General features: G+C 33.6%; 2 protein-coding genes across 2 annotated transcripts in view; one reads left to right on the top strand and one right to left on the bottom strand.

The window, feature by feature from the left end:
• The window catches only part of LOC140439795 (facilitated trehalose transporter Tret1-like), a 93036-nt gene that overhangs the window by 8430 nt on the left and 71631 nt on the right, over positions 1-12975 (top strand). The gene's annotated exons all lie outside the window — the stretch shown is intronic.
• Positions 421-12975, bottom strand: part of LOC140438824 (uncharacterized) — a 113001-nt gene continuing 100446 nt past the window's right edge. Inside the window, exons 8-11 of the mRNA XM_072528468.1 lie at positions 7497-7606; positions 1958-2147; positions 1126-1346; positions 421-1031 (exon numbers count right to left, since the gene is read on the bottom strand). Of these exons, the coding sequence (XP_072384569.1) occupies positions 546-1031; positions 1126-1346; positions 1958-2147; positions 7497-7606 (1007 nt within the window). The 3' untranslated portion in view covers positions 421-545. The remainder of the gene's footprint in view (positions 1032-1125; positions 1347-1957; positions 2148-7496; positions 7607-12975) is intronic.

Below are 12975 nucleotides of genomic sequence, written 5' to 3'. Positions count from 1 at the left end.
CTAAGAAGAGCTTGCCGTATATCAAGAGTAGAACGTATACCTAATTCTGAAATTAGAAGAAAAACAGATAGAGTACATACAACTTCTGAAAGAATAGAAACTAGACAGTTAATATGGTATGGACACGTACAGAGGATGGACGACAACAGATGGCCAAAAAGAGCTATGGAATACAATCCAAGTAATAGAAGGAAACGAGGAAGACCAGCCAAGTCTTGGATACAAGGTGTTATGGAAACCATGAGAGATAGAGCCATTGATGAAGACACCTGGAGAGATAGAAAAAGATGGCGATCGAAATGCGGGAAGCGGCAGAAGCTGTAGGATCCCCGCTTATATATATATATGTTTAAATTAAATTTAACTTATGGGTAAGTGATATCTGATAAAATAAATGCAAGTATGTTAAACATTTTACATATTTATATACATATCTTTGGTAGTACAATATATAAATAAAACTACAATAAAAATATTTTATCACATTAGTCAAATATCAACACCTTTTAGTATTTTTATTTTAAATTTTCTGATGCTTTACTTTTCTAATATTTCGAATATCCACGAGAAATACTAGAATAACTGGTAGCACCACCACTATGTCCTCCAGATCCAAAAGAAATTGATTTTCCAATAACATTAGACGAAACTCTTCCATAGCCGTTGCCTAAGGAAATACCATGACTTTCTATGCCATCCCCGTGTCTTCCTAGAAGACTATATCTTCCAAATTTATTTCCCAAAGATCCACTATCAATTCCTTGTCCGATACCTTGTTCAAATCCTCCACCAATTTCACCATTACCACTTCCAACAAAAATAGGTTGAGCAACTGGAACTACGATGGTTTGAGGTACTCTAACTGGAATAGGTTGTGGGATTGTAACTGGGTAAGGTTGGGGTACTGGAACACTGATAGGTTGTGGAACTGGTACACGTACCGGTGTAGGAACAGCAACAGGTACTGGACGATTTACTACAACTGGATATGGTCTAGGAACTTCAACACGTTGAGCAACGGGGATAGGTACCTAATACAATAAAACAAAAACCATTTAACAGTTAAACTATAAGAAAAATGACTTACATGTAGTTAAAGTTAATAAAATTTGTCGTTTAACCTACTTGAACGGGTCTGGGTACAGGAACTTCATAAGGTTGTGGCACTGGAACAGGGACTGACCTGTTAACAGTTACTGGGTAGGGCTGTGGAACAGACACTGGAACAGCTCTATTTATAGTGGTAACAGTAGCACCACCGCCGATTCCGCCGTTAAAGCCTCTACCAAGATCTCCTCCGGCCCCGTTTCCGATACCACCATAACCACCGTTCACACCAAAACTGCCTAATATTAATAATAAAGATTTATTTTAATATGGTTAGCAATTTGTAATAAAATAAGTTTAATAGGTATAAAATTGAGTTTATTCATAATTCTACAGATTTTTAAAATAAAATGGAAAAGTTGATATTAATTTAACGTAATAACGTATTTGAGTAAATTATATATCTTTTAATTTCAGAAAAATGTATGCACATTTCCTTAAGGGGACATTAACACGGATATAGGGACTTTTACAAATAACACTTTTTTTATAAAGTTAAATCATTCATACTGAGTGAAACTTGATATACAAGAATATAATATTTTAAGCTATTATCTTTTATATAAAATTATATGGGATTTGTAGGATATTACTGTAATTACTGATAAGAATTATTACCTAGACAAAAAATGCAAAAATATATAAATTGAGCATTTCATGATTTAAACATATATTAAACAATTTTTTAAATGGTAAGTCAGTAATTATTTATTTAAACAAGAAGTAGAAGAAAAGTAGGAAAGAAGGCAAGAATAAAAATAAACTAATTAAATCAGTATTTAAAAAGTTATAAAAAATAAAAAAATGGTATTTGAAGGTGGTTTCATCTTTTATCTGTTTTGTTATTTACCTTCATGTCCGCTTAGATTTATTCCACCTATACCATGATCACCACCAAGCTCTAGTCCTGCACCACTCAAATGATTATTTCCGTAGCCACTTCCAATATTAGTTGATAAAATACCCCGTTTTTTATTCTTTCTTTCTGTAGCCTCACCAGACCTGACGACAACGGTGACTGCTAAAACTAGTGCTCCAATCTAAAATATTTATCAAATTTTAAAGCAATTTTAAGGTAAAATGTATTATGGAGAATAAATATGTTTACTAACTAACAACTATTTAGATATAATGGTACCTCGTAGTATCTATGTTAAACTACTTCATTTTGATTATCATTATATTTTATTATAATGAATTTTACAAACCAAACATTTCTCTTAGGATGGAATCGAAATCCAGTCATGGTTTATGTGGAGGAGTATATATAACTGTTTGCATGTGAAAATAAAATTGATGTTTTTTTTTATTTACAAATTCGCATCAACCCGAAGGTTATTAGCGAGAATCAGATTTACAATATTAAATATATTATATATTAACAAAATTAATAGCTTTTAAGTAGTTTAACATATTTGTGAATGAACAATTTGCACCAAGTGCTTTCTCTAAGTTTATTAAGATACCATAATTGATTCTTGTTGTGTGTGTTTAAACTGGGCAGTCTACAACAACATGTTTCACCGAGAGTTTAACGTTACACTGCTCACATTTTGGTTCGTATTCTTTAGTAATTAAGAACTTGTGCGTGGCACTGGTATGACCTAATCTAAGACGAGTTATTGTCACTTGATCCCTTCTTTTAGTGGGAAAACATCTCCATGGATTAATGTCCGGTTTAATATTCTGAAGATTGGACACTGAAAATTCCCACCGGTTTTGCCACTTACTTAGGATCCGCGATTTGATAACACTTGAAACATCACTAGCTATCACGTATTTCACAATAATAGAGTCAGCTGAATTGACGGCTTCACGCGCACACTTATCTGCTTCTTCATTACCTCTAATATCATTATGTGATGGGATCCAAATAAAGATTACCTCCTTATTATAATTTTCTATCTCTATCAGATTTTGTTTTATTTTTTCAAGAATATGATTCTCTGGGTATATTCTTCCTATAGATTTTAGTGAGTTTAGTGAATCAGTCAAAATTATATATTTCTGATTTGGTGAAGATATAATATATTTGAGTGCCTCGTATATGGCATATAATTCTGCATTAAGAGTACTATAGTGTATTGGCAACTTATATTTTTAAAACATATTAGAGGATATAACTGCTGCTCCCACGCCATCTGTTGTTTTTGAAGCACCTGTATAAATTTGAGAGAAATTTGTATACTTTGATAATAAGTTTTGCAGATTTTGATGTATTATACTATGGTTAGTAGTGTGTTTGTCCAATGATGTTAGGGTAGTTATTATTTTAGGTACTCCCAAAGTCCATGGTGCAGCAGGTTCAAAACTAACGGGAAAGCAAGGAGGTAAGGTGGTGTTCAGAGATGAGAGATCCATTTTGATTCGGTGGTAGAAAGGTTTATGTAGACGGGGTTTATTAGAGAAACATGTTGATAATCGGTTAAGGTGATCATATTTGAAGGTGTGGTTGTTAGGATTTGCATTTGATTTAATTGCATAGGTTAACTTTAAGTACATTCTTCTGTGATATAGTGATGGTTCAGCTGTTTTTACTTTTCTCCTGACAATTTCATCATATTGGCTCACCTTTAAAATCTTTCTAAACTTATACAAATACTTCAAAATTAATATATATATATATATATATATATATATATATATATATATATATATATATATATATATATATATATATATATATATATATATATATATGTATTCTTGTTTTTCCATTACTACCCAAAGCATTGAAAGTGGTACACTATCGTATGCCTTTGTCAGATCTATAAAGACTATATGAGTTGAAAGGTTGTGGGCTGATCTTTTCTCGATAACTTGCTTTAGAGAGAATATACTGTCCATACAGTATCTGCCTGCACGAAAGCCATTATGTTCTTTAACATCTGTCATCTCTTTTTCAATTTTGTTTTTTATTATTTTTCCATACAGTCTTGAGAGTGAATTTATGACACTTAGCCCCCTGTAGTTTGAACAATTCTTTCTATCTCCTTTTTTGTAGATGTTGTTAATATGTGCTTTTGTCCACTCCGGTGGTAAGTCGTGTCCATTATAGAATAAGGTGAAGACATACACCAGTAATTCCCGTAATACTTGTGGGCTATGTTTTAATAATTCATTTGGTATACCTTGTGGTCCGCATGACTTCCGATTTTTTAGAGTTTGTATTGCATTCTCGACTTCCTGTACTGTTATTTCATCGTCTTCACTGAATTCCAGTTCATATGTTGTTGAACTGATGTTCGTGAATTGAGATCTTGTTTCAGTCAAAAGTTGTGAGTAGTGTTTGATCCAAGATCTTTCTTGTATTAAATCTATTCTACTCGTTTCTTTTCTGTTTGTTCTCAGATTTTTTACCGTTTTCCATGCTTCTCTTGATCTTGTTGACCCTATATATTTGTTCAGTTCTTCGCATTTACTTTCCCAGGAAATATTTCTTGCTTTAGTTACTAAATTTTTTACTTCTCTGTTTGATCTTGCATATGTTCGTCTATCATCTGGATCATTTGTTTGTAGCCACTTTTGATATGCTTATTTCTTGTTGTGTACTGCATTGGCGATGTCATTTGTCTACCACAATGGAGTATTCTTTTTGTTCTTTTGGATTGTGCCGAGCGCTTCGTAAGCTGCTTCATTGATTTTATTGATTATCTCTTTATAGGTATTCTGGGCTGAGGAGTAGATCAGGTTTGCAAATTTTTGGCTGAGTCGCAGCTTATATAAGAATGATGTCGAGTCGTTTTGCAGTGCATTAATATTGCATTTAGGTAGATTTGATTCCAGGGGTTTTGATTGAGCTAGTTGGTTGTCATTTTGATGTAGTAGCCGAGGTCGATACTGTAGGTAACATTTTGATCTTACCATATAGTGGTCAGTTCCGCACTCCGGTCCTCTTAATACTCTTATGTCTTTAACTTGTATGTGTGTTTCTTGTTTTGTGATGACATAATCTATAATTGACTTTGTGTTTCTCGTTGGTTGAACCCAGGTGTACTTATGTATGTTTTTATGTTGGTTTTTATGTTGCAACATAACCAACAATATAAAAATCAATTATAAAAAAAGGAAAAAAAATAAAAATGACGTTTGTTAAACATCATTTTATTTTATAATGAGTGTATTATGTGTCTATATTATGTATCTATATTATTGTATACCGCAAGGCAACGTCACGCGTCTTGATATTTCGCGTCATGCTCAAATACTATTTCGGGCCCATGCAAAAACAATACCGAGCGATAAGAAGTATTCACTTCAAAAGAGCAGGAACCTAACGTGAACTAATATAAACTATAAAACAACAAAAAGTTTACTATTTGGGACGCATAACTACACGCAATAAATATAAGATATTAAGATTGATTTTAATCAGAATTATGGAAGAAAGACGAAACTCAATGAGAAAGCAACATTTGTGGCTGCGATATAGAATTTGGTCCGAAATTGGAAATGTAGATGAAATTTTAACATTGTGATCACCGAACCATCACCTTAATGAGCTATACTCCAAACATATTCTTGAAAATTATATATCAAAGGATTTTCATAAACCTGGAGCAGAGCTAGATATTAGTAACACTTAATTTGACTTCAGAACCGCAATGAGTACAAAAGGGACCTTGTTTGCCTTTAATGTATGGACACAAAGATGTATGGATGTTAACCAACCTCTTAATATCTGTTTTCTTAATTACAACAAGGCTTTTGACAAATTCCTACATAATAGCTTCCTACAGCTACTTTGCGATTAAAATCTGGATATAAAAGACATTAGAATAATATCAAACCTTTAATCTAGTTGCATCTGTAAAAGTTGACAACGAACTATCAGAAGGAATAGAAATACAACGAGGGTAAGAGAGGGGTGCATACTTTCTCTGCTGCTCTTTAACCTATACTCAGAAGAGATATTTCAGGAAGCACTAAAGAAAACATTAAGTGGAATAACAGTAGAATTCACAGAGAATCTTTAAATAACATCAGATACGCCGATGATACGTTACTAGTCGCAGATTCACTTGAAGAATTGCAGGTTCTGTTAAATAATATTGTAGATAGTAGCGATGAGGCTGGACTTACTTTAAATATCAAAAAGATGAAATTCATGACCCTTGCAAAGACATAACAACAAAAAAACGTTATGAATTAGGGACGAACTCATCCAAAAGGTGGGCAGATACATACTTAGCATCAATCGTAACCGAAAATAATGATTGAACATAGAACATCAAATCAAGTAAAGAAAAATCCCAATCTGCATTAATAGTATAAGAAAAGTACGTTGCAGTAATGATCTGATTTTGCAACTCAAAGTACGAATACTAAGGTGTTATGAATTTTCTCTTTAATATGGAATGAAGGGTTGGACGCAAAAAAAATGATACAAGTAACAGAATAGAAGCGTTTGAGATGTGTGGGCTCATAAAAGAATTTTAAAAATAAGTTTGGTTGATAAAGTTACGAACAACGACGTTTAAAACGGACTGAACAAGGAAAAGAAAATATTACATATAATTAAAATAAGAACATTGCAGTATCTGGGTCATGTCATGAGAGGTAAGAGATATGCTTTGTTGCAGATCATTTTACAGGGAAAGATAATGGACAGAAGAAGCATAGACATTTGAGACAATGGTACAATTATAACTCTGTTGAGCTGTTTATAGCAGAAGTATCGAAGGTGAAGATAACCGATAAGTGATAGTACAATCTTCTTAAAGGAGACGGCACTTAAAGAAGAAGAATGGGACGACAATTTAAAATACATATCACATGGAGGTGTATGCTATGGAAGCGTATAATTCTTGAATAAAAAGAAGAATAATAATACCTTAACATCTGAATACATCAGCGTTGGTTACTTACAGATCAAGTATTCTTCTGTTAGATTTTTTTTAGAGCTTCAGTCAATTTTTCCCTAATAAGTAATCTTGTACTATCTTGTATAGTACAACCTTTACACTCCACTTTGGTGCATTCTAACTTAGTCTACAAGCCTTTAACCATTTGTCTTTAAAGAATATCTTCTAGTCAGTGTCTAATAATACATTCCATACGTTTTTAAATTTGCTTTTTCTTTTGGTACGTAATTCTCCATCGCCTTTCAAAAATCCTATTAATCAACACTTTCCTTGGTTGTATTTTTATATTTCTCACATGATTATATGACTGGAATGTTTAGTAATTCCATTGAATTATTGTTTTTTTTTTCATAAATGTACTTAAGTCAAACACCAGTGACTTTTGTAACTAATATGTACCTAGTTAAGTACATATTAATTATATATAGTTATTACAAAAATAATAAAAACATTGCAGATAATTAATATATTTTTATAGAAAATTCTTAAATCATATAAAAACAAATATTTGTTTTTCATACATACCAGAAGAGGCTTCATTGCTATTTTGGTAATGTTAACTGACTGATAGCTACCCTTCTTCAAATTCAAGTATATATACCAGCGATAGAGGGGGTTTCGTTCATTCAAAAGTGCTTACAACTGATTTACTTTCACCCACCATATTTTTCTTCCGTTTGGTTCCACCCAAATTGATGCTTCGATAAGCACGTGTTATTATGTACATGATATGCTATCTTATGTACCAAATATTGGTTAAATTTTTTTATAATACACTTTCTCCTCGACAGTTTACCTATTTTCTTTAAATATATTTTAGACCTAAAATTTTAGACCTAAAAGTTGTTATATTCGTAACATTATACGTTAAATCTACTTATTTCTGTCTTTTGTTGATTTGGAAAAAGGTGTTATATTTACAGATTTTAGATGTATTGTTTCGTAGTACCTACTCATTTTTTAAATAATTCTTATTACATATTAGCGTGAATTGTATAGGTACTTTATTACTTTTCCTTAAGTAAAATGAATACGTCTATTATTGCATAATTAAAAAAGGAAAATGTAAATTACGAATTGAAGATTCATGGTCAAAATCACCAAGACTTTTCTGTTGTGTAGTGTTAACATTGTTTGTGATTTTTATTTCGGCGTATTTTTTTGATTATTTAATTATGGAATCAATAGTTGTAGCTTATCTTAGAAGCGGCCAATTGGATGACATCGTCTTTTTGTTTGTAGGTCAAGGCAAAATTATATTGAAGTTAAATAATATCGTTTCTGTCTGGTTTTATTACCGATTTTGTTGACTTTAAAGAATGATATTGTTGTAATGATTATTCTGTCTTGTAATTTTAAATATTCGTGTCATGATATATTATAGATGTTTTATTTTGTGATGTACTATGTTTTTCGGTACCGGAACATTTACGGTGGTTTTGTTTGTTTTTAGAGATACAATGTAAGATAGAGATGTGAGTACCCTGTAGTATCTTGCGATATTGCGATATATGTGCTTTTGGGATGCGATGTAGGTCTCTGATAAAAGGCTCTGTAGCTGTCCATCGTGATATATATGTTTTTTTACGATTCGATATGTCTCACATGAAAAACTCTGGAGCGGTCGATTGTGATGTAACTTGTAATGTAATGTAACTTGTTTTCATAAATAAATAAATAATTTAAGTCGTCAGTAAAATACCCTATTCCTTTTCTTCTATTTCTTCTTCAGTTTTTCGCTTTTCAGTGGCCGCTGTTCCTTACTCTTCGTCGCCACGTATTTCTGTCCTCTGGTTTCTCTTCACATAAACCTTTCTCTATCCTTTGTCCCACAGAGTTTTTATTTCTACATCTGACATGACCAACTGAAGTCTTTATTATTGAATCTTTTTTGGGATGAAAGTCGTTCCGGATCCTGTCCCTGTTGGTCTTACCTAACATCCACCGTAACATTTTCATTTCAGCAATCGCCATCTTTACCTGAACCTTTTTTACAGCCCAAACTTCACCCCGTTCACTAACGCTGGTCTCACTACACTCTGGTAGATCTTCTCTTTCAGTCCTTCCCGATTTTTAATTAAAGAGTACCCCATCCATTCGCTCTCAGTTAAACCAACCAACCTGTAGAAAATTTCTCGATCTAGTTTCCCATTTTACGTTAAGTAGGAGCTAAGGTATTTAAATTCTCCTACTTGTCCTAGATTTTTTACAATTCTATATCCCCAATCATGCCTCCTCTCCTCCTCAGTTCTAATCCCTTTTGGGATGTGGTGACACCATCAGGCCTTTACAGTTTTTTCACGATTTCTCTCCATCCCTCTCTATCCTGGGATAGTAGTTCGGCTTCATGTAACCCTTGGTTAATCAGTATTTTTGTTTGATCTACCCAACGGCTTGGAGATTTTACTTTCCTTCAACTCTACGCTCGACTATCAGTTTTTCCATCGTACCTGTTCTTCTAGCAATGTGTCCAAAATACTGCAAATATCTCTGTTGTATTTGTTTAAGCAATCTATCCTTTACTTTAAGTTGTTCTAATATCGATACGTTATAGTGCGATGATCAATCCAGGATGTTCTCAACATGCGGCGGTATACCCACATTTCAAAAGCGTCCAGTTTATTTTTATCCGCTTTCTTTAAGGTCCACGTTTCGGATACATATGTCGCTATGGGAAAAATGAGCGCCATTACCAGCCTTAGGTTTGTGTGTATTATCATGCTAGAATTTTTCCAAATTGCTACCAGTTTCATCATAGCTGTTCTAGCAATAGTCACCCTTCTACGTATCTCTCTGTCACACCCTCCGTCATTTGTTATTAGTGACCCCAGGTATATGAAACTATTTACTACTTCAAAGCCCCCAATTTCTTTAATGTGTTAAAGATTATTCCGAGCTCTGTCTACTATCATGATCTTTGTCTTACTCCTATTTAGCTGTAGTCCATATGTTTTGCTTTTTTCCTCCAGACGTCTCATTATGTCTTCCATTTTTTCTTGATTTGTCGCGATTATTAAAGTGTCATCTGCATATCTCAAGTTATTGATTTTTTGACCTCCTACTGATATTCCGCCCTTCCATCCGTCTAGTACCTTTCGCATAATGTGTTCGCTGTAGATATTAAACAGAGTTGGCGAGATTATGTATCCCTGTCTAACACCTACCTCTGTTCTGAAATGATCGGAATAGGTGTTGTTTATTTTTACTGTGCACTTATTATTTTCATATAGACTTCTGAGTTGAATTAAGTGGTGGGGTGTTCCCATTTCCGCTAGTATGAACCATAGCTGCTGCCATTTGACTTGTGTTCCATGTGTGAACCATGTGTTCGCTGTAGATATTAAACAGAGTTGGCGAGATTATGTATCCCTGTCTAACACCTACCTCTGTTCTGAAATGATCGGAATAGGTGTTGTTTATTTTTACTGTGCACTTATTATTTTCATATAGACTTCTGAGTTGAATTAAGTGGTGGGGTGTTCCCATTTCCGCTAGTATGAACCATAGCTGCTGCCATTTGACTTTATCGAAGGCCTTTGTGTTATCCACAAAGCACATAAGCATAGGAGTATTGAATTCACGAGTTTTTTCGATTAGGTGTCTGACATTAAGGATGTGTTCTCTTGTGCGTTTTCCTGTGACAAATCCCGCTTGTTCTTCTGATATATGAGGCAATAGAAAAGCTTTTAGACTTTCATGTATTACATGAAGTAGAACCTTGCTTGTATGGGATATTAGGGTTACCGTTCTGTAGTTGTTGCAATCTAGCGGAGTTCCTTTTTTGAATATAGGGATGAAAGTGGATGTTGTCCAGTCGTTGGGCCACTCTCCGGTTTCCCAAATCTTTTTGCAGATCATATGCATAACATTTACTCCGACATCTCCAGTCTCTTTTAAAACTTCTATGGTGATCTGGTCTGCGCCAGGAGATTTTCTATTTTTTAATTTTTTGATTGCCTTTTCTACCTCTGACTTTAGAGTGTTTGGTTCTCTCTCTGCAGTGAACTCATCGTGATTTGCATTCTGGGGATCAACTGCATATAGACTTTGTCAATATTTTTTCCATACCTCCGCAATCCATTTCTCGTCATTTATAATATGTTGGTTTTGATCCATTATTGTTTGTGTGATTGGTTTAAATTCCCTGGATAGATATCGGACTTTGTTATATAGCTCATGGGATTCATACCGGTTTGCATGTCTCTCTAGTTCTTCGCATTCTTCATTTATATGTTTATTTATATCATCCCTACATGTTCCTTTTAATTTCTTTATTTAACCTTGCTAATTCGTTTTTGTTGCTGTCGTTTTGATATATGAGAGATTTGATTCTCCTTCGCTCTTCGAGAATTTGCAGCGTTCTGTCTGTCATCCAGTGATTTCTTTTGATGATCTTTTTTTCGGTTCTGTTTCTTTCCACAGAGGTTTCTATGGCATTTCTGAAATCTTTCCACATTTCTTCTGGGTTGTCTTGTGTGTTTAACATACTAGTTTCCTTTATGAATCTCTAAATGTTTTCGGATTTCAAATATCCAGTCTGTTTTGACTTTGGTGCGGCATTGTCCTTTTTAACTTCATCTTGAAGCAAGCCCATAACAATTTATGATCGGATCCACATTCATTCATTCATCCTCTACCCAACCACATATACTTTATTTTAGATCTGCTAACCTTAAGTACTTTCTCTTGAATAGCCCTTCTCCAACCCTTCAAATTCTACTTCAATCTTTCTTTACTTTCCTCTACTAACAAGATATCATCAACAAAGAGCATTGACCAAGGAGTCCCTTCCTTACTGTCTTTGTCAGTATATTAATAAGAAAATTAAACAGGTAGGAAATTAGTAAAGAGCCTTGTTAACAAACGATTACTGGAAAACTTGAGGTCAACATTACACAAGTCCTTACTTTAGAGTACACTACCTCATACATATCCTTCACGAGCCTTACGTACTTCTCAGAAACCCATTTCTCTCTTATACATCTCCAAAGTTCCTGTCTAGGAACTGTTGTCGTACGCCTTCTCGAAATCTATAAATACCAAATGTCGGTAAAAGACTCTATTATGAAGTATTTATCTATGCTAGTTTTTTTTTGAGATCAGATGCTAGCGCTTCTGTCTTTAAATAGATCTGTGTGAACTTTGAGAAATTATGTTGTGAATATTGAGTTTGAAAACACTTATCTTGTAGTATCTTAAATTGTTTTTGTACTGCTACTGAATTATTCTTATTTTAATTTGATCGAGGACAAAACAAAAACATAAACTTACTATTAGCATGGGCGATTTCAATGCCAAAATAGGACAAGGTACAGTTGAGAATGTTGACATAAGAAACTAAAGAGGAGAAAGAGTGATCCAATTCTGCCAAGAGATGGATATGATTATAACGAATACACTTTTTAAATTACACCCAAGAAGGCTTTATACATGGAAAGCACTAGGTGATACAACAGAGAAAATCATAAGAAACCAAATTGATTTCATCAACATAAACAAAAGGTTTAGAAATTCAATCACCTCAACAAAAACATATCCAGGCGCAGATATCTTCTCAAATCATAGTCAATTGGTAGCAAATATCTACATATGACTCAAAATAATTCATAAGAAAATGAGGCCCGATAAAATATTGCAGATGATGAAAAAGTGAAGTAAATTAAAAGGTAGAAATGACAACGAATACAAAAAGTTGTATAAGACTACACTAAAGGAGATAAAAGGAGCAAATGAAGCATGGCTGATGGAGAAATGTACGAAAATTAAAAGTCTACAACGCAAACATGACAATTTCCATATGCACAAAAAAATTAAGGAGGTACAGAACACCAGAAAACAACGCAATACTAGCATAGTTGTAGACATTGAAGTAATAAACGAAGAAGTAACTATGTCCATCAAGCGGACTTCTTCTTCTTCTACTTCTTGGAAATCTTTTGATCTGTTTAATTCTAAAGCTGCCTTTGGTTAATTTCCTGGGAGGTAGATTACCAACTATTCCTCC

This window comes from Diabrotica undecimpunctata, chromosome 4, assembly GCF_040954645.1.
Source record: "Diabrotica undecimpunctata isolate CICGRU chromosome 4, icDiaUnde3, whole genome shotgun sequence".
In the NCBI taxonomy this organism is placed as follows: Eukaryota; Metazoa; Arthropoda; class Insecta; order Coleoptera; family Chrysomelidae; genus Diabrotica; species Diabrotica undecimpunctata.
The sequence above is the reverse complement of the archived record's forward strand: the minus strand, read 5'-3'. Positions and strand labels throughout refer to the sequence as shown.